This window comes from Sinocyclocheilus anshuiensis, unplaced genomic scaffold (genome assembly GCF_001515605.1).
Source record: "Sinocyclocheilus anshuiensis isolate Anshui unplaced genomic scaffold, SAMN03320099.WGS_v1.1 scaffold1230, whole genome shotgun sequence".
NCBI lineage: Eukaryota > Metazoa > Chordata > Actinopteri > Cypriniformes > Cyprinidae > Sinocyclocheilus > Sinocyclocheilus anshuiensis.
Genome location: NW_015558637.1, coordinates 367315 through 390687, shown reverse-complemented (window position 1 = coordinate 390687; position 23373 = coordinate 367315). Strand labels below are relative to the sequence as shown.

At 35.6% G+C, this 23373-nt stretch overlaps 1 protein-coding gene across 3 annotated transcripts; it reads right to left on the bottom strand.

Moving 5' to 3' along the window:
* Positions 1-390: 390 nt before the first annotated feature.
* LOC107680873 (GRB2-related adapter protein-like) lies at positions 391-14625 on the bottom strand. 3 transcript variants are annotated; one of them, XM_016476942.1, is made up of 9 exons: positions 14567-14625; positions 5954-6028; positions 5489-5605; positions 4481-4572; positions 4186-4305; positions 2807-2990; positions 2345-2449; positions 1716-1814; positions 391-776 (listed from the first exon to the last, which is right to left on the bottom strand). In XM_016476942.1, exons 3-9 carry the CDS (start codon positions 5564-5566, stop codon positions 600-602), a joined length of 855 nt encoding a protein of 284 aa, XP_016332428.1. In that variant the 5' UTR covers positions 5567-5605; positions 5954-6028; positions 14567-14625; the 3' UTR covers positions 391-599. The 3 variants fall into 3 exon arrangements, with proteins under 3 accessions (XP_016332428.1, XP_016332427.1, XP_016332429.1); XM_016476941.1 differs by lacking the exon at positions 14567-14625 and adding an exon at positions 11618-11801; XM_016476943.1 differs by lacking the exon at positions 14567-14625 and adding an exon at positions 11618-11801 and having other exon boundaries at positions 5489-5575.
* Positions 14626-23373: the final 8748 nt, after the last annotated feature.

Here is a 23373-nt window from a genome sequence, read left to right as displayed (position 1 = left end):
TGACACAGAAAGATTTATTCAAGTCCTTTACCGCTGTTATTACCATATTTGCCATCCGTATTTTCCATCTTGTATAACAAAACAATAATCATACCTCTTCTGCCTGTGCCATGGGGTCTTGACAACTGACATTTGTTAAAAACGTCTCTTTTTAATACAAAAATTGGTACAGTAACATAAAATCTTTGCTTACTGTAACACTGTATCTTGTCTTAGTGTGTCCTACTGAAGATCTTAAAATATAAACATGAACTGAAGGGTCATTGTATGGGCTATGTACTGTATAATTCAGCAGTTCATATAAGAGAAATGTCTAGTCATTATGAGAATTTGACACATAAGGGAAATGGTATAGTTCATTCTTCGTACCATATTTGTGAAATTGAAAAAAAAAATGGTTATGTATATGAAAAAGAGAAGCAACAAAGAGCTTCATGAGTCTTTTTCTCACTTCTCCTCAACAGTTCTGCAGCCAGTTTTATAAAAAGGGATTTGAAAATAATCGACCAGTCCATACATTATTGACAAGCATTTGGTAAGAGAATGATAGATTTGACTCTTAGTATAGTGATTCCACACCTCTGAGCAATCAGAAGACTTTAGATCTGTTCTGTGTAATTGGCAGGGAAAAGACCAGTCCTGCCGCGCAATCGACCTTTCCACCATGACGCATCAGAACGGTCCAGTACGTCAATGATGTCACCGGAACTGAAGCCCAACTCGTCATCTTCCTCTGCTGTGAAGTCATACATTGCCATCACCTGTATGGTTGACCTCTAAAACACACACACACACACCCAATAAATGGTCAGTATAATAAAAGGTACTAATTTCCTTCTGAATTTTGTTCCTTAATGTTCCTAAATGGCTGGTTCCTATATATCTTTTTTTTAATAATGAGGACATGAAAGTAAAATCTGTATTTTACTGATTTTACTAATGTATATGGATAGACTACCAATAAATATTAGTACATAAATAACCATGTATAGCCATTTAAAGGTGCAGTGTGTAATTTCTGTGCATCATAAAAAGGAATTGCAAAAAAAAAAAGTTTACAAACAAGTTTCTTGAACACCCTCACATTCTATTGGCTGAACAAACAGATAGTTCAGCCCCCATACTCATGCCATTGGTTAGTTGTCTCAGCATATAAATGGTGTGTTCAAGTCCTCTTGGGAAGTTCATATTTATGAGTTGGCAAGTCGTAATTGTGATGTCAGGTGCATTCAAGTCACTTTGGTCGGAGCAAGATGGCGATGTACCTTTTCTACATAAAATGTAACAAGATTTTTTTTAACTCTACATCTACAAAATAATGAATAAAGAATGTGCTTCAGTGTGTTTTTGCTATTTTCTATTTTTATTCATTTTATGAAGTTGCTTTAAACGGAATCGTTATATATTCTATAGTAATTGTACAATACTATTGTATTTTGTAGATGCAACTTAAGATTCAGAAAATTCAGTTTCCCATTCGTAATTACGACTTTGTGGTGGCGCTCATGTGTGATCAACTTGTAAATACGATCTTTCCCGACTTGACTTGAACGCACCATAACATAGGATAGTAAAGTATTTTAACCTCGAAAAATATTACACACATCACCTTTAAAAAAAAAAGAAAGAAGTTCACACAAGACTTAAATACAGTCTTGTGTGATGACACTCTTGACAGCTCATGAGACAGTTTCTGAGAATTTCTGGTGTCATACCGGAGCAGGCAAAGTTTCAGAGGTTCGCCGAGGGGCTGGGCTGTTCCTCCCTTGGTGTCCCACAGTGTTAGCTTTATCCTCAACACTTCCTCTCTTACTCTGAGAAAAGAGCACAGTTATATTTATCAATAAGTTCCGTTTTCTTGTTAAACATTTATTTATATATATATATATATATATATAGTATTTTTATAGTCAAAATCAGTCAGTAGGCTAGTTGTGTATAGGTTTTACTGTTTTACTTCATTGTTGTATGTCTGTATTTATGAAGCACCGTGGTCCTGTGAGGCACGACATTTCGTTCCACTGTATGTCCCCACATGTAGCAGAATGACAATAAAGCTCAACTTGACTTGACTTGATATATATATATTATTAGAAAATTAAATGCAATACATATTTTATATTATAGTTTACACAATTTTTTATATTTAAAATAATTAGTTTTAATGTGTTTTAATACTCAGTTTTTGCAAGACTGTAGGAACAGTTGGTTAGTTGAATGGAATAGAGGTTAATGTACTTCAATATGAATGACAGCTTTTCAATAATTCAGCAAGGTTTTTCAGTTTTAAATGCATGCACAGATGGGCTTGAATATGACTGTTGACATGCTCGTAGCCTCGTACCTTCTGGTTGTGACTCTGATCTGTTGTGTTGCGGTGTTGTGATGAGGTTGGGGGACCGCCATAACCACCACCTGGGGAAGGCCGAACGTCGGGTTGACTCCTTAACTGAAAATGAGGACCATTTATTGATTTTATTAATATTATTCATCTCCTGTACACATACTCTCAGCTTCATCCACATTTAAAAGCCATGTCTGACAGAATCGGCTCATAGTGCATTGAAAAAATCTTACATTTGAAATTAAAGTTTTCACCACAGAGCCTTACTTTTTGATTTTCTTACATCAGCTGTCGCTTGAAAACAAGAAAAATCAGCTGATAAATGAGTTCAGAGACAGCAAAAAGAACGTTTAATGATTAGGTGTGTCTTCATGGAGTTCTGTTATGAGATTAAGTATAAACAGTAACCTAGAAGATTAAGAGCAAACTGTATTTATGGATTTAAATCTAGAGATTATTTACCGGTGGAGGTGCTCGTGGCTCATTTCCACTTCCGTCACTAAGGAAGATCTCCCTCTGCTTGGATATGGAGGTGGTCTTGTAGAACTCTACAAGCTTGTTTAGAGAGGTAAACTTGTCCATCCACAAGTAGTACTGGCCCGATTTATCCTTCATAACTTTAAAATGCTGTACATCATACTCGTGTCTGTGAGCAGTGAAAAAAACAAAACATAGTGAGATATAAATAAATGAACGTGAGAAAAACGAAACCTAACTGTTCACACTTATTTCTATGGCAGGCTGATATATAAAAAATAATCTCACTTATAAAAAGCTATGCAGTCATTTAGCAGAAGCTTCTAACTTATTCGAGTTTGAATACCAGCCCTCAGGACATATTAATGTCCAGCAATTTTTAATGAACTGCCACTAACAAAAGCTTGCACAACCCACTTTCTGCACTAGAGGGAACCCTCGCTCATTCTCTCTCTCTCTCAGTCTTACACAGTGCATTCAGTTTGGACCTACTGTATAGGTGATTTATGAGAGGATGGCTGAACCAAATGGACTGTCTGACTGCTGTAATAAGATGGATGTTATTGATGCATTATTGATGGAGTGTTTCCATAGGCCAGATTCAGTGTGTGTGTGGGCCGAGATGGCTCAGGTGTGAGGCTCTAGTCTATGAGGATCTTTCAGCTACATGGCTTAAAAAGACTGACATGACAACTTGTGGGATTACAGATTCACTGCATTTTAAGGGTGGCCTTCATGGGCCAGCTGAAATACTAACACTAGCCTAACAAGACTGTGACCTTAACACATTTTGTGTTTTTATATTTTTTTCCCTGCAGAACACAAAAGAAGATATTTTGTAGAGTATAGATAACCAAACATTTTTGGTTACCATTGACTTCTATTATATTGACAAACAATGCCAAATACAGAATTTTCAATTTTGGGTGAACTATGCCTTTAAGCAATCACACGGGCAAAATCAAAATCTGCAATCCTAATATAAATGGGGGAAGTTGTGGCCTAATGGTTAGAGAGTCGGACTCGTAACCCAAAGGTTGTGGGTTCGAGTCTCGTACCGGCAGGGATTGTAGGTGGGGGGAGTGAATGTACAGCGCTCGCTTCCACCTTCAATACCACGACTGAGGTGCCCTTGAGCAAGGCACCGAACCCCCAACTGTTCCCCGGGCGCCGCAGCATAAATGGCTGCCCACTGCTTCGGGTGTGTGTTCACGGTGTGTGTGTGTTCACTGCTGTGTGTGTGTGCACTAAGGATGGGTTAAATGCAGAGCACTAATTCCTAGTATGGGTAACCATACTTGGCCACATGTCACATCACATCACTTTTAAATCCACTAAATCCATTCTCTCCTCATTTTTGTTACCTGACTGAGATGGAGAAGTCTCCAGGGGAACTCTGGCTGCCACGGATCAGGAAAGCGCCCACCTCTCGGGACATGAGAATCTCCTCAGCCGAGCCACGACTGGCGTTCTCTTTGTACCAGCTGTAGAAAATTTGGAATCCAAATACATTTGTGTGCTTATTTAGGTCTTTTACTCTCTCTCTTGCTCTGTCTTTATCTATTTACAATAGCCCACAATATTAACTACTACATGCTTACAGGTTTTTTGCATGTGGTAAAAAACAAACAAACATAAATATCACAAGCATGAGCTCACCTCAGCGTTTGCATGTCAACATAGTTTTTAGGTATGAAGCCCTCATGACCATGTAGCTCTGCTTTGAACCATTCGTCTTGAGATCCCAGGATCTGTTTAGAGTAATATTTGTTAAAAGTAATATAAGCCCATTTCTTAAAGGGTTAGTTCACCCTGCATGCAACACCTGCTGAGTGGCATTAAACAGCTTGAAAGATCAAAGACAATTTTTAATATAACTCTGACTGGATTCGTCTAAAAGAAGAGAGTCATATACACCTAGGATGACTTGAGGGTGAGTAATTTATGGGCTAATTTTCATTTTTGGGTGAACTAACCCTTTAAGCCCTCAAAAAAAGGTAAATCATAATTATGAGATTAAAAGTCATAATTGTGACATGAAAAGTTTAAATTATGATACAAGTCAAAATGATTAAATAAAACTTAAATGACTTAAAAAGCTGAAATTATGAGATGAGATAAAAAGTCATAATTATAAAAAAATTATAATTATACAATTGTGAGTATGAGTATGTATAACTACAATATTCAAGGATTAACACATTAAAGGTTCTATCACAATACGTTATTTTTGCCCAATGCACTGGCACTAGCTATAGCGTAACTGTTGTAGTCAGGTGTGGTAGAGCAGCACTCAAAAGACTGTTTCAATTTTCACCCCCCTGCTTGATAGCTTTGCACCTACATTTGTGTTTAAAAACCTCTTAAACTTTACAAATACATCTTGAATGCCTCATTTTCTTATCAGTCATGGAGCATCCCAAGAATTTTATAAACCCATATTCAGCAAGTAATGTTTTTCTTTCTGCGATTTTCCAAGAAATATAGCTGGACTTATATCTTATATACTACTTATATACTTATATACTATATCTTATAAGCGCAAATACTTGTTTTTACTGTTTCCTCTGTACACTTTCCATTGTTTTTGCAAGCATCTGTAACGCTTTTCATGTGGTGGTCAATGCAAAAGTAAGTGATTGTGCATTCGAGTACTCTATCACTCACCTTCAGAATGTCTCCTTTCCGGAAGCTGAGCTCATCTTCTGCTTTGCCATTGAAGTCATACTTTCCTCTGGCCTCCATGGTGAAATACTGAAAGGTTGAACAAAGGGGAAGGTCAAGCTGCCATAAATGGGAAGAGATATAAAACCAGGTATTGAGAAACCAGGGTGCTAAAATGAAGAAAATTAGTCTCTTGTGAGAGACCAGAGAGGTCAAACACCTGCTGATGTTCTAGCTAAGCAAAAGCGAGCGGCTGTGGTTAGCTGGCTAGAGACAATTGTATGCATTGCAAAAGTGTGCTTTTACTAAAGTTGGTTAAAAATAAAGCTGCTCAGTACTTTTCCTGTTTCAAGTTTTGACCACTCACAAAAAAAGGTTTTAATAGAGGAAAAAAATATAGAAATAAATGAAGCAGGCCAATTACTGTATTATTAACCCATAATTGTGAAAGAAGAGGTCACATCTTACTATAATACACTGTCTATGATCTGAGGATGTTGAGACACTTGTTTAACTCGTTTCAAGAGTCCATCACACCTCCACCTAAAGAAAACACAGAAACAGGCAAACATTAACAAACTAAAATGAATGGAAGACCACATGTAGTCCACATGAATGTGCCCTATTGTATATTCCAGGTCTTCTGAAGTCGGACGATACCTTTTGAGTGGGAAACAGTCATTATTTACTGATTTTTATTTAAGCTTTTTAATCTTTTCTTGGCGAGAACTAAATCTTTAAGTCTTTCCATCATAAACACAAAACTCCCCCCTTTATCTTTGCATGGGAGTTATTCTTTAAGAGAATGTTTTTAACCAAGTTGGTTGATGATCATTTTAACCAGATTGGTTGAGAAGTTTAAAGGTCCTCTCTGTTCTCCTCTGAATTGGGCTTTTCAGAGTGAAGAGGAAAGGAACGGATGCTGATAATCAGGATAATTTCCATTAGGATCAGGAGGAAGGAGAGCTGCACAAACAGCAGAGGAGGAAATGCAGATTCAATTATATTTAATTACTACAGTATGATGCATGGCCTTGCCCATCCTCCATTTGAGATGGTGACTATACAAGAGAAAACACATGGGTAAACAAGAAATGTGGCTTTGACTCCCTATAAGAGGAACTTTGCAGAAGTAAACAAACTTTTAACCCTTCATCAACTTTTAACCTTTAGTTGAACACAGGTTCATAGGTGATGTTTAAAGTTTCCTATCTTATACACTTACTTATCGTTATTAATGATCTAATCTGCTGCTGTGGACTATTGTTCTAGTACTTTTATGGACTTTTTTTTGTCATTTTTGAAAGTCGACAACCCCGTCATCATCCATCATCCATGTGTAAATAATGCGAATAGTCTGACTTATCTTTTAAATCGTTTACTAAACTGTTATTTTTGGTGAACTATCCCCTTAAGTTTCACTATACAGGTGCATCTCAATAAATTAGAATGTCGTGGAAAAGTTCATTTATTTCAGTAATTCAACTCAAATTGTGAAACTCATGTATTATTAATACACGAGTTTCACAATTTGAGTTGAATTACTGAAATAAATGAACTTTTCCATGACATTCTAATTTATTGAGATGCAACTGTGTATATATATATATATATATATATATATACTAATAGAAAATGCTTATTATTTAACAAAGGGGTAACCTCTGTAAACAGCAATCAAGCAGTCATGGGGACATATCACACTTGTTTTTTTCACTCTGAAGTCTTGTAAATAGAAATAAAATATGAGTACCCTACTGTACAAAATCTGAAAGGTACTTTATTTGTACCTTATTTACCCCTAAATGGTACATATTAGTACTTTAAATGTACATATTAGTACTAATAGGCTATTTATTTTCAAACTTTTTTTACATTTTAATCTGGACTACAACATGCCCTAGATATTGTTTTAATGTGTTTTGATTCTTTATTGTTCGGTCACACTTTACATTAGGGCTTCATTAGTTAACATAAACTGCCAATGAAAAATTATTCTGAACATTCATTAATCTTAGGTATTCCAATATAACACGTTGTTAAAATTGAAAGTTGCAACTGTGTTATTTAATGAGCTAACATGAACTTAGACTTGTATTTTTTAAACAAAGATTAATAACTTCTGTAGCAAATGTAGCTACTGCTCATTGTGAATGTTAATGCATTAACTAAGGTTAACTAATGAGGTCTTATTGTAAAGTGATACCTATTGGTCTTTATAGCTGTTTTGCACTTTAATCTGTTTAAAACTTTTAACTTTATACATTTTTCTGTATTGCTTTATTGCATTTAAATGTTCAGTTATTTTTGTTATAAGAAAAGTTATTAAACCTGTTATACTGTATTATGAGAGCACTTTTTTAAAACTAAATTTCAATACCGTGATAATACCGCATACCGTGATAAAAGCATTAGCAATTAATCGCAACATGAAAATTTGATACCAGCATATCCCTAAACCTGTACCTTGTACCTTTTTTTCTAAGAGTGTAGTAGTTCATTGCATTTTATTTTTCTATATCATCTTATCTCTTTGATAAAAATAAATCTTTGCTAAATGTTTTCATCAGGCTCAAGCTCTTTTATCACAAAAGTCTATGGACAATTTGATTCCTCATAATATGTATAGGTTATTTTCTTACAGAACTGCTAATGATAATGATCTGCAGCTAGCATTGTTCGGCATCTCCCTCTTTCTTTCCTGTAAATACAGGCATTGAGAACTTTATTCTCTCATGCATATTATTGCTTTAAATGATTTAGAAGAGTACTGTATCAGTGTGTGTGATATTATCTAATATTTAACAAAGGTGTTTTAACCCCACGACTGTACAAACAATAACCAAGCTGATGCTAATTTTCTTCATAAAATACTGTGCATTCTTTCAAAGAAATACATGTGCATCTCATCATGCCTCTTGGATGTGTTTGTCCATTACAAAACAGAAAAATAAACAACAAGGTCTCCTGTGGATATTAAAGATTTGCATGGACTACAAAATTCTATTAAATTTGAAGACAAATATTCCTCATATTCAGAAAATGTTCACCCCTGGTGGGCTAGTGGCTAGGGGTGTTTAATTATAATAGTGCACAAAAAATTGCATATACTGTACAAAACCCATATGTATTTTTCTTTCTTTCTTCCGTAAAAACAAAAGGTGAATATATTTAGATTTACTCTCTCTCTTGTTATATATATATATATATATATATATATATATATATATATAAACTCTTTGAAATTTGAACACAATGCAACAAAAAAACGTTTCACTTACATTTTTTATGGTTCTTCTGTAATTATGTGGTGTTAATTATTATTGACTATTTTCACGTAGCATCAATATTTTGGGAAACATTTAGGTCAGATAAATTTGAGAGCTTCTATCATTAATTGTGAAACATTGGCTTAGTAAAGGTATGTTTTTTTGTACTAATTTTGCATGTTTTTAAAGCTTTTTTGCTTTTGCAAGGATGGGAACATTCTAGAGGTTTCTGTAACATTCTGTAATATTCTAGTGCTTCTGTAACATTCCAGAACATTGTGGGACTAGTCATAAAAGACAAAAATCATCAAACGCACACTTCTGAATTTCGGACGACTCACTTTTGGTAACCGTTTATGTTAAACTGTTGTTAGATCAAGTATTATGCATGTACCATGTAATTTTTATGCATGAGTAATAACAGATTAGCTTGTATAAATTGTCAACATATTTTATTTTTATTTTCATGAGCACTGTTAATGATACACAAAAAGTAATGTGAGTTTCGTATTCAGCATGTCAAACTCCATAATGAAACATTAAAAATAAAAGCGAAAAAAAAAAACTTTTATGAAAATTTGTTTCACGGCGTAATTCTGTCAGTTAAATCTCTTTTGGCCTTATATTGAACATGCTGTGTTAGACCATCCATGTGCTGGTTTGCAGTGTCCTACTCCGACATAGTTTTCGATGTCATCTATTTTCAATTTGTCTAGATTACACTGAGCCACACTCTGAGACATGGATTTGAAGTCGTCCGTCCGTCCCTCTCCCCTCTGGCCTTGTGAAAAACCATTTCTCAGATGAGCAGCGATTAGATGTGAGAGCTGATCTGTCAGTCATGTTAATGTGCTCTGTCAGTTCCACAGTGCTCAGTTATCTTTGCCTAAACTGAGCTCCTGTCATACCGCATACGGGGACAGAGGAGACCCAATGATGCATGTTCAAAAAGCAACAACTTCACATGAAATGAAGTGCAAATTGAGCCACATATGATAATTGGAAACATCATTTATTCTCTGACTATAAGTGTTACAAAAACATTGTCTGTTCTCTTTTTTTAATGACGTATAATTAGTGAAGTTTGTGAAGACGAGAGCTGTTTTGTTTTGTTTTTGTGGATTAAACGGACTTAATTTGACTATGAAAGAGAAAGAGATAGAATATAATGAATGAGACAAAGAGACACAGAATACATTAGAGCAAATTAGATCATTTCTTTGTATAGAGATACTTCAATTAAAGTGAGTTGATATTTCAAAGTTTATCAAAAAGCAAAAACTTTTATATTCAGGGTCCAAATGTCCACATTGAAAATAAGATATCCAAAATCTAATTTAAACTTACAAAAACAAAAATGTTATGATGTAAAATGAGTATGACATATTCAAGACTCTACAATATATCAAGGTCATTAATCAAAAAAGTAGATTTGTGACATTGATCATGTGACTCTGTACACATGGTCAGAAGTTTTCCCTTGTATCGAAGCTCAAGATTCTCTTTGGATTGTTCTCAAATCATGTTGGAGATCATGATCATCAGGTTTATTTAATTCATGCTGCTGTCATTAAAGCAAAAGAGGTACAAACCAAATACTAAGAAATTATGAAATTCATTGAAATTAATAGTGAAATTCAAATTTGCAGGGTTTTGTCATCTGCCCTCCACTCCCTAGCATACTCTGTCAAACAGCATCTGTAATATCAAGATAACAAGGCTAAAACCATGTGAAGAAATTAATAAACCTAAATGCAAATGAAAACACTGCATTTTACCATTATCTGTTGGAAACTGATCTCCTGTTTTTCCCTTAACCTTGAAACACAGGCCTCAGGGTTCATGCAAACATGGCTAGACCAAAACAGGCATTAACATGAAGAAAGACAGAAAAACAAATAGCCATTTAAAGACTGAAAGCTGATTTGTCTGTTGTGACAGGGGGAAGTTGTTTTATGAATAAACACTGAGCTTTAGTCTCATTCCCTCAATAGATGGTCTCTTTGTGTTATGTGCTATTATGCCGTGGCCCAGTGCTTTTATACTTTACGAATATACTGTATGGTTTGGGGAGGACTGCACTGATTCACAACTGGACACAGAGTATGTACAAGTAAAACAAAATGAAACAATTTGCACAATTTGTATGTAATTTAAGAGCTGATATTAAGATACCTTTTAATTTTTAGAAATAGGGAAATTAGAAACTGCAGTGGAGAAGTGCTTCTGTTGTATATATATTCCAAATAAGTTCTACATTTCCTTGTTTGGATGATAGCCTATATATAGCCTATGTGTGTGTTTGGACTGGCACACCCACTTCTTCAATTATGTAATATTACTGATTTCCACATAACAGTAGCTAATGCTAAAATAATACTGCTAAAATAATATCAAAACTATAAAACAACATACTTGGAAGTATGGGGATTACGTAACGACCAAACGTCTTGTAAACCTTGTATGCTACATAATATATTTGAGCTATTTTAAAAAAAGTATTGGAGTTTCCAATACTTCCAGTGTTGGACATTGTCTGCTCTTCATTCACTATCCTGACCAACATTAATATTTAAAGTGAATTTCATACAGTAGCTACGTACGCACACTTGTCTACAAAACTTATTTGACGCATTTACGCACGCCATTAAATCAACAGTTTATCACATGTCTATAAAATAACACGTTAGTATCACGAGAAGCATAAATACACCAAGCTTCAAGACCAGAAGCGAACAGTTCAAACGAGCATCTCTCAGTGTGCCAGCGCTCCCGCAGTGCGCTGCAACTGTCAAACTTCACACATCTATTTCTGGTCGTTGCAACTTTGAAATAAAACTAGAGGCAAACCACATTACTTTACCGTAGTCTCGCTGTTTCACTGTCCGGCAACGAAGAAAAGACGAACCAACTGCAGCAGAACTGTCACCAAAACGTCTCAAATCACCGAGTACTCAACTGTTAGTCCGCTACCTGCATGCGCGTATCCGTGTGGCCGCGTCTTGAAGTTCTGCCTAGCACACCACGCACTCACGAGAACGAGCGGAACCGTTGTCTCCGCCCCTTGAAAAAGCCAATGTAACAACACTCTGTATCACCGTGCGAAATATTCAAAGACTTTCAATTGGGTTGATAAAAAAAAAAAAAAATAGATACTGTCATTAATTTTCTGTTGGAGAATCGTCTTGCACAACCCAATATTGTATTTTGGTAGCCTACCGCCTTAGCTAAATGACTATCTAAAAGACGTTTTAAACAAAACATTACGTTTTTGTATTATATTTTTGATGTCTAAATATATGATTATCTTGTAATGTCAATTTTGTGGTTACCGAAACACTTTGACACCATTTTTAAAACGTATAACTCAATGTAAATGGAACACTCACAAAGCTATTGATATATAACCAGTGTTGGGGGTAATATATTACAAGTAACGCAAGTTACGTAATCAGATTACTTTTTTTCAAGTAACTAGTAAAGTAACGCATTACTTTTTAATTTTCAAGAGAATATCTGAGTTACTTTTTCAAATAAGTAACGCAAGTTACTTTTTTTTGTTACTTTTTTATGGAGTAACGCAATATTGTAATGCATTACTTTTAAAAGTAACTTTCCCCAACACTGTATATAACATCATATATAACACAAAACATCTGACTGGTGTGTATATAGGTAGCTTAATATGCAATTTCCTGTCGTTTTTTTCTGGTAAAGTGTTAAATAACTGTCTGTATGAGTAACATCTGCACTTAGAGAGAAGGAACACACATGCTCTGCACTTCTGCTAGAGTGGCAAAGCATGCGGCAGGAAACCTAGCTGAGATCAACTGACTGGAAATGTGTGGTTTCTCTCGCTCTCTTTCTCTCTCTAACACACCATATAAGAATGCTTGTTTCTATTAAAGCATTTTGCAACACCCAGACAAAGTTTTTCAAGCACATACAATTTGATTAAGCTGGTTCCTGCTCAAGTTCATGGATGTTCAAGCTTTGATAATATGGTCCGGGTTAGGAAGTAATGTGCTCAGAGCGCTTACAGTTCGGTGGGGCTCCCCCTGCGCAAACCTTTTATGCACCTGCAGGAATCAGGCCAACACCTCAAGCCACATAAGATGCATCAGCATGACAAAAAAAATTATCCATGTGTTTTTTGAATGTTTTAAGCAAGTTTACGTTTAACAAAATGGTAAAAGTACAGAGATGTAGGCAGAGAAGAAAGAAAGAAAATATGAAAAAGAAAGAAAAATGTGACCCCTCATTTCTAAGAGCCCTCTGCAATGGCTGTTGTTTAATGTCCAGGTGGATCTGAGCTGCGGTAACTCTGGGCTAACTCCTTTTCTAACTCCCTTTCTGACAAATATCCTTCCTTGTCTGTCAATTATTAAGTTACGCTTCCTGACAGAACACAGAACACGACCTCAGACAGGTCAGAATGCAGAAGTAAATGGAATTCCGCTGCTGTATCCTGACCGTCTGTTATATAATTATTTTCCAGTACTGTCTATAAACGCATGCCATTATGTGTTGGTCACTCAGCTGGACATGCTTGGCTTGATGTACAGTAAAGGTCCTAAAAGGCATCAATTTATCTAGGTTACACCATAGAAAAGTCATTTTGAGAGTCAGATCAGATAGAAATAGCTCCTATAAATTTTACAGTGCTTTTTACACACTGAAAAAAAAAAAAGTTTCATTCATCCAATTAAAAAAAATTAGGGTAATGATTCACATCTATATTTTTTTAACTTGAGCCAATGAAAAATAAATAACTTGCAGGGCAAGTTATGGGCAAGTTATTTATTTTTCATTGGCTCAAGTTAAAATATAAAATATAGAATCATTACCCTAAATTTTTTTAATTGGATGAATGAAACATTTTTTTCAGTGCAGTGTGCATGTGCTGGAGAATGAAATACTAAAGATGCATATAGTACACTCCTTTAAAATGGAATTTGTAGGTTTGAGTATGAAGTTTAGCACTTTTATCAGCACATGATGTGCTTTTTGACTGTAAGATTGCTCTGATAAAAGTAGTCAGCACTTGTTTTTATTTTCAGCACAGAATGAGGCGAAGATGGTGGGGAGCTGTTAACGTTCTCTTCTGGGTCTTTTCTTAGTTTCAGCAATGAATTGAGTCATAGAATTGGCATTTATAGCGAGGTGATTTTATAATTGCGTTTCATTAGTTTGCGAATCATTATACAGTGGGTACGGAAAGTATTCAGACCCCCTTAAATTTTTCACTCTTTGTTATATTGCAGCCATTTGCTAAAATCATTTAAGTTAATTTTTTTTCCTCATTAATGTACACACAGCACCCCATATTGACAGAAAAACACAGAATCGTTGACATTTTTGCAGATTTATTAAAAAAGAAAAACTGAAATATCACATGGTCCTAAGAATACTTAGGACCATGTGATATTTCAGTTTTTCTTTTTTAATAAATCTGCAAAAATGTCAACAATTCTGTGTTTTTCTGTCAATATGGGGTGCTGTGTGTACATTAATGAGGAAAAAAAATTAACTTAAATGATTTTAGCAAATGGCTGCAATATAACAAAGAGTGAAAAATTTAAGGGGGTCTGAATACCGTACCCACTGTATGTTCCTTCTAGAATAAAATGAGCACTCATGCTACTGATATTTAAATTAAAATTAAATAGCAGGTTTGAAAGCAATTTCAACACCACATAACAGACCTTGTTTTGGCAGAAAGGTGATTATTTCCATTTTATGCATCCTGAAATGAATGCTTTACTATACAATCAGCAGTGTATGAGAAAAGACTAAGAAGTAGTTTTGATACCTGATTGAGATGTTATCTCATTAACATTTCTGCCTAATATATCTGGCAGAAGGCATCTACAACGGCATCCTGCTTCCTTTCTTCAGTGGGAACCACAAGACACCCGCTCACACCTGGAAGAGAACACACATTGGTTTAGGGGTAAGATTCTGTGCAAGGGACATACAGATAATGATTGCATGATTTTGTGCCTTTTCTGTGCCTTTTCGTGGCACATCAAAGTCAGATAGGGTTGCCACCCGTCCCTTAAAATACGGATTCGTCCCGTATTTAAAGGTAAAATGATGCGTCCCGTATCAAAACAATAAGGGACGCAATTTGTCCCGTATTTTACAAAGGCCAACACATATTTGAATAAACAAATAAGTATTTTGCACTGTTTATAATACTAATAGCAATTATAATGAAATACATTTCATAAGAAGTAGGGCTAGGCTATTAGAGAAGCTCATTTGCGCATGATTTTGGCGTCTTTGTTTCCATAGCGACGGAGTCTGCAAAACGCGCGCCGTTAAAGTCCTTTCACACGAGCGCAGCATGCGGTAAACAAACCTGCGCGGTTTAAAACATCTAGGAGCTCACATCTGCCCTCTGAACACAAGACTCTCCAGATGTAGGGCTGAATGGGAAAGTTATCAATGTATCTGTCCAGTGACTAATGATGAACGCGCAGTTTGCAGAGAGGCATTTCAGTTGTTCACGGTGGACTGTCTGACTTAAAGGGACAGTTCACCCAAAAATGAAAAGTTTGTCATCGTTTACACACCCACAAGTTGTTCTAAACCTGTAATAATTTCTTTATTCTGTTGAACATAAAAGAAGATACTTTAAATAATGTGGGCAACCAAACAGTTTCTGGTCCCCAATGACCAATTTTTTTTTTAACCTTACTATGAAAGTTACAACCATCAGCTGTTTTGTTGAGACACATGTTTCAAAGTATCTTTTGTGTTCAACAGAAGAAAGAACTTTATGCAGGTTTAGAACAACCTGGGTAAATTATGACAAATTAAATTTTTCTGTGAACCATACCTTTAAAGTGACAGACACATCCGTGCTTCTACAGGTATAGGCCTATTGTTTTATTAAAATTTGGATAGTCTGTTAATATAATATTCCATAGATTATCAGAGCTTGATAGACATAATTATTATATTTTTAGACATGATTAGACAGATAAATTTATATATTATAATTAATGTTAGACCCTACTGATTAATTTATTATTGCTATTAATCATAAATATATACCTAATAAATAATCATATATGTCATAAACAATTTGGCATTTTAAAAAGTTAAAAAAATGCTAAATTGTTTAGATAAAAATGGGACAAATAATTACATAATAATGTAGTCTTAATTCAAGCAAATTAATAATTTTTTATAATAATAATTCATCCCATCCGTAACAGCTGCAGAACTGAGACTAATAATAATAATTAATAATTATAAATAAGCAAATTTAAAATAACAATATTAATGTGTTCTGCTGCAAGTTTACATACTTGAACATGTTTTCTCATGGTTTATTGTTGAGCTATGAGTTCCTCACTCATTATTTGTGTCCTTGGGGGTTTTTTTTGGCAGCCATTACTACAGTCTTCAGTGTCACATGATCCTTCAGAAATCATTCTAATATGCTGATGTGCTGAAGAAACATTTCTTATTATCATTGTTGAAAACAGTTTTGCTGCCTAATATTTTTATGAAAACTGTGATACCCCTGATACGTTTTTAGGATTCTTTGATGAATAGAAATTTCAAAAGAACAAAATTTATTTGAATGGGTGTCCCTTATTTTGCCTGCTGAAGGTGGAAACCCTACAGTCAGATGTCCCCACACATACACGGTCACAAAATGTTATCCAGTGTGCTCAAAACTGCTCATACATGAGAATAATCTCAGTTTTGCTCAAACAGTGTTTCTTGTTGGTTGCTTGATGTCATTTCAGAACTTTCAGTTTTTCAAAGCGCAACTGAACAAACAAGTAAGGCAAGAGACCAGCTTAAAACTTCACAGCATTACTTTTCATTAGAAGCAGATGATTGTATGGATTTGTATAGACTAGGTGTCTTTTGACTATACAAACTTATATTTATAACTATGACTGTAACTCAAATCACTATTTTATCCTAAATTAATGAATGAAATAACATAACTTAATCAGTGTATATGTAGTCTATTTGCACTACAGAGTGTATTTCTGTTTACAATCGTTCATGCTCTATAAGACACGCAGAGGCAAGTTATCTGACACGTTAAGTGCATCTAAATGGTTTCCAAAAGACTGACCTGGTAAGAGGGAAGATAAAAATTTGATTGAATTAACAAATCAAGATTTATTTATTGTCCACTATATGAACATTCTGCATACATATACACAACAATTTAAACTTTTGTGTTCATTAGCCTACATCTTTTTTTTTTAAAGAAATGAATACTTTTATTCAGAAATGATGAATTAAAATTGATCAAAAGGAAAATTAAGACTTTTACATTGTACATAAAATTATTATTATTTTTTTTAACTTTCTATTAATCAAATAATCCTGAAAAAATCATGGTTTTATTAAGCAGCAGAACTGCTGTCAACACTGATAAAAATAAGAATTATTACTTGAGAACCAAATCATCATAATAGAATGATTTCTGAAGGATCATGGGATACTTACGACTGGAGTAATGACTGCTGGAATTTCAGCTTTGCCATCACAAAAAGAAATCACATTTGAATATATTGGGGAAAAATTCAATAATATTTCACAATATTACTATTTTTACTATATTTTTGTTCAAATAAATGCAGCCTTGGTGAGCACAAGAGAGTTTTTCAAAAAACATAAAAAAAAAAAAAAAAAAATCTTACTGACACAATATCTATGTGTTCTTAGACAGAAGGTATTAGGTAATTTCCTGATTATATATGCAATAAAGTTCCTGGTGTGCAATGTTTTATGGCAAAGTGAGAACAAAGTGAGTGAGACATGTCTTTTTCTCTGTTTGAAATCATGTCTCCTTTCTCCTGTTGGCACTTTTTATTCTTGAGCTCTGTCAAATGACATTTCCTCTTTTCCCTCTCAGCAAGGAAGAGCATATCCTCTGGAGTCACACTCCATGAAACTGTTAAATCCAGCTGAGGCTTCTCTCTTACTGAGATACAATCACTCAAATGATCCGTATGTGTGTGAGTTGTTCTGGAATAACTTTATTGCTGACGATGGTGATTTGTTTCTATGGCAACTGCTCGGACCCATTCCCTTTGCCACTGAGGAGATGAGGTAAGTACCCCACATGCAGCAGATGGTCAGGAAGAGGAAACTGCTAAAGAGGCCAGAATACTGACCAGAGAAAGAGAGCGAGAGAGAGCAATTATCGATGGATGAAAATCATGTGCTGATGCCATGAATGAGTGAGAGAAGTGTAGTCATCCTCAAAAAGAAAGTGTTACTAAAGATCAAAAAGATCTGTAGATATGTACTTGACAGACAGGGCCAAACAATCTTAGACCACTGAAGAAGATGTGAATATAATATGTCCTCCCCAGTATTCAGATTAGTGGTCGACTGGTATGGGTTTTACATTGGTCGATGCGTAATCCTCTGTTGTGTTGTTTTGTTGAGGTTACGTTTAAAGGTGCACAATGCAAGATTTTTGGCGGATAAAAATGAACAAACATAAATGAAGGTCCAGCTACTAAGTGCCTGTTCACACTAAACGAGCTTTCGTATTTCACTGCACTCTTTTCCATTGTTTTCTTTGTAAATGTTCTAGATAGACCATTACGCCGTTCGAATTCGCGAGTTTCTGTCTGAACAAAACTCTGGAGTCTCAGCGATGACTGATATGAATGCCACTGATTGGCTACTGCATTCCTAAGCTCAACAGAATCGTTTGTGATTGGTTTTAATGAGCAACGCTGTAAAAACGCGTAAAAATACGCGTCTAAATTTCTAAATCACCCAAAATGTCCGGGATTCGACTTTTGCTTTCTACAGTCGCCACTCGCCATTCATTGTGTGTGGTTTTGTATAAGAGCCCTGCAAAGGAATGTATTCTTAATCCCGCTCCCCCTGAATTTCTGACCATTATCGCCCGCTGCCGTGATTTTTGTGTCAAGTGCTCCAGCAAACATTCTAACACAGTTGTGGCTAGAAGGGATACAGAAAAAACCCGAAGCTAACAATAAATTGAATTTTCTACCTATTAGATTGTGTTTTATTAACGTCTACACCTACCCCAACCCTAAACATACCCCTTACAATAATGCAAAAATAGTCATTATTGTTGTACAGTGTGAGAAAAATTACGCTATATTGATGTGCGCATGCCCAGTAGTTTTTGCTGTATGCCATCTAGCCTTAACCATAAATACACACGTTCTGTGTGAATCGACCATAAGGCGGCAGATACGCTACTTACGTTCTCAGACAACATTTTCACCACAGATGGCGATAGAGAGGACAAAGATCCGTAGTACATTTGGAATGTTTAATTTAAAAGTATTCATAGTGGATGGTTAAAGCTTGTCATGAACTTGAAAGGATATTTATAATAAGTCTAAGATGTCGAAATCCTGAATACTGTATTTGGTTATATCCTTGCTGAAAGGATTTGCAGTGGGTAAGTTACCATGGCACTATTACCCCATCTGTGTCTTAAGAAGTAGACTGTGCAATAGAGAGAAAAGCAAGATGAAGAGGGAACTTAATGGCTATAGCTACGCTGGCTGAATGCCACCTCATATCGGGTGAAATCAGTTCTGTGTCTTTGTGGCGACCTCACCAGCCCACACTCAGGCTTCCACAGAGCATGCTCAGTCAGAACTCATCACTCGAGGTGTAATTAATAGCTGACAGCCACCAGGTCAATGTACAGACTGTGTTTAAGGAAGCTCCCTGGGGCTTTCCTGCTTTATATGGCTGGCTCTGGTCCAGCTAGGCCAAACACACACACACACACAGACAGTCAAATGCTCAGCGAAAAGAGCAGGAGAGATAAATAACAGGCCCGGGGCCTTTCTGCCCTTTTTCATCACTTAAGGATCCACTAAAGGAATGTGAGATGGAATGCAGGGAACATGTAATGGAATTCAATGGCTTCATTATTCTACATGTTCTATTCTTCTGTCCTCCAAGCTAAAACTGATTCCAATATTATCATATTTTTTGAAAATTCTTTACCCCACCTGATTATATGTACATGTAAACTTGTGAAATCACACTGGCTATTTTCAGAGTATAGAAAAGAATCAGACCCCTTTAAAATAATCAGTCATTTTGTTGCTTTGCAGTCTGAGATGAAGGACACAATTTTTGTTTTATCCAGCATTTACCCAGTGCAACTTATACAATCCAAGTGGAAGATATAACACCAACATGTCAGAAAAAAAATGTCTTGATTGATTGTTTTCTATACCCACTGTATATTCGAAAGGTTGGGGTGGGTTCGATTTTTCGAATTTGTTGGATTAAAAATACAGTGAAACAGTAATATTGTGAAATATTAATGAAATGAAAATAACTGTTTTCAATTTTAAAATATTTTAAAAAGTAATTTATTCCTGCGCTAGCTGAATTTTTAGCAGCCATTACTCCAGTCTTCAGTGTCACATGATCCTTCAGAAATCATTCTAATATGCTGATGTGCTGAAGAAACATTTCTTATTATCATTGTTGAAAACAGTTTTGCTGCCTAATATTTTTATGAAAACTGTGATACCCCTGATACTTTTTTTAGGATTCTTTGATGAATAGAAATTTCAAAAGAACAGAATTGATTTGAAACAGAAATCTTTTTTTAAGATTATAAATGCCTTTACTGCCACTTTTGATCAGTTTAATGCAACCTTAATAAGCTGAATAAAAGTATTAATTAAAACAAAAAAACTTTCTGACCCCAAACTTTTGAACGGTATGTATAATAAAATAATAAATAGGTAAAATAAACAACTAATTATGCAAATAAATAAACCAAAATAAATTAATAAACCATAAATCAACCATGTAATGAATGTACAGTATATTATATAATGAAGGTAGATTTTAGGAGAAAAGTTGAAATCTGTTCTCAAAAAGGGTATTTTTGTGGATGGCATGTGTTTTTATAAGTTGTAATACTATTTATTGATAACAATTTTAGTTAGCTGTAGGATATCAGACCGAATCAGACAATCTAAGATTTGGTCAAGATCAACTCAAAGCACCCAACGAGAGGGAGCAGGAAACAACGGAACAAGTTAAGAAGCTCCAAGCAGCCCTGGCAGCAGCTCAGCTCGACCAACAACGTGCAAAGGCTGCCCAGAAAGACCTGGTAAACAGACTCCAGTATGCCGAACAGCTACTAGAGAAAGCCAAGAATCACATCAGAGACAAGAATGCTGAAATCTGTACCTTGAAAGACCATCTTGAGAGGTATAGAACTGAAATGGACAATCTGACCCAACAACTAGACGATACCAACGATGAGCTCTCCATGGTCAGAAAAGAACTCAAAGATGTTTATGAGCTGAAACAGCTCAACAGTAGTTGTAAGCCATGCTAGGAAAACCCACAGCAGTTTGTTTTGTTTTGTTTTGTTCTTCTTTTACCTATCCTTTTCCTCCCCCTCTTTCCTTAGTATCAGCCATAAAACAGTGATTCTGTCCAAATTCCCTTTAAAATCTTAAATGATTCCCTTTGAGCTAAATTGAACTGTTTCCCTTACATAGCCAAGACAATGGTTTGATATTCTGTACATTAACTGTACATTACTTTTTTTCCATTTTGTTTCATAATTGTGTGACTGCTGTTCAGAAGCCTAGGCTGTTTAATAGCAGGTTACAGTGTGAAATCATACCCCAATAATAGCCACTATATAAATATTCAGTGAGTAAAGGTGTGACAACTTACTCCAGTCTCCCTTGAAACCACCGTTGCTTTGATTAAAAATGCCTGCAAAATGCATAAATGTATGTGAATGTACATCACCTGAATAAGAGGCCGACATGCATAGATGAAGCTCCTCTTTTATTTTGTGCCAAATATAAATCTGTTCCTATGCTTTAATGCAAGGTGTAGGTGGGGGAGTTCAGACTGACCACAGCTGTCATGTGACACTGAGAAGACTTCACTCCACTTGACTCCTCTCCATCCTCCTCTCTGACCCCATGAGCACACATCTGTCTCCATGGAGAGGTGAGGGCTCCTGCTGGAATGTTCTCTCTTTCTCTGAAAGAATTGATTAATAGATCGACACTGCAAAAATAGAAACAGTCTTTATGTTGCTAGTTTAGAGACTCAACGGTACCTCACATCTGGGGTGACACAGAGCTTTGCAGTATTTGAGAGACATTTATAAATAGCTTGATGGCAGAAGGTGATAATTATTTACATTTGTAGGGTCTGATAAATGCAAGACGTTTCCTGCCTCCACCCACGCTAACTTCTCCTTTTTGAGCTTGATGTGTTAGATCATTAGCACTATAAAGCAGTTACTACTCACTATTTCTGCCATACTGTATGGTAGTGTGCTAGCTCCAATTCACACTATTTCAATCTCCAATCTCAGTCTCTAATTTCCAATCTCCAATTTCAATCTCTGTTGGTTCTAGTAGCTTAAAGGGATAGTTCACCCAAAAATGAAAATTCTGTCATCATTTACTCACCCTCATATCGTTCCAAACCTGTATGAGTTGCTTTCTTATGATTTACCAGCAATTTTCAAAATATCTTCTTTTGTGTTCAACAAAAGAAAGCAACTCATACAGGTTTGGAACGACATGAGGGTGAGTAAATGATGACAGAATTTTCATTTTTGGGTGAACTATCCCTTTAACTGGTGGAGCACAACACTAGCAACAGCAAGGTTATAGGTTTGATTCCCATGAAATGTGCAAACTGATAACTTGAATACACTTTAAGTCGTATCTTTTTTTTTTTTTAAAGGTAAATGTATATTTGTATTGCATGCCTGTTGACAGCATGTAAACAACAACAACAACCTCTTAAACGTCAACAGGGGGCAGTGTTGAGCTTTTATCAAAATTACAAAAAAAGAGAGACTTATTTCACTGTCTTTGTTTCTATGTGTGCACGTGTGAACAAAATCTTAAACGAAAGAATAAGACAGCAAATGGCCATTACAATTATTATTATTATTATTATTGAATACAGACAAACTCACCAGGATACTGAGTGACGCAGCTTGAGATATGAGACCCTGTTAAATGTTCCAAGAGATCATTTTATTTTTATTTTAAAGTGACCACATTTAACTGCAACCAAAGCTCAATCCATCTCTATATCTCTCTGTTGTTGAGCAGATGGCCCAGCCATAGGGGTATGGCCCTCATGCTGACATCTCTGTGTACCCACTCTGACTCCCACCGGTCACTCTTTTCATCTTGTTCTGGATTTATTCATATTTGTTGTTACTCTCTCCACTATCTGCTTCCGTTTTAATTCCTTTAAGCATTAGACTGCTTTGTGCTGTGCTTGCATTCTTAGTTCTTGCCTCTCTCTCTCTCTCTCTCTCTCTCGCTCTCCCTGGAAGTGGATGGAGATATGGATGCAGTCCAGACAGTGAGTGCTCACCGCTCTGCATTTCTGGTTAAATCACTGGTATAATGTGATTCACAATCTATTTGACTTCAGCAGAGCGGATGCAAGCAGGTGAGCTAAACCGGAGGAGACGTGAAATTACTCACTCCCCTCTCCATGGAAACGCTTCAGACCTGACCTCCTAGAATCTGCATTGTAATAACACTGGATAAAAAAAAACAAACAAAAAAACAAACAGTCAAAGCACAATTGCACTCACTCACAGAC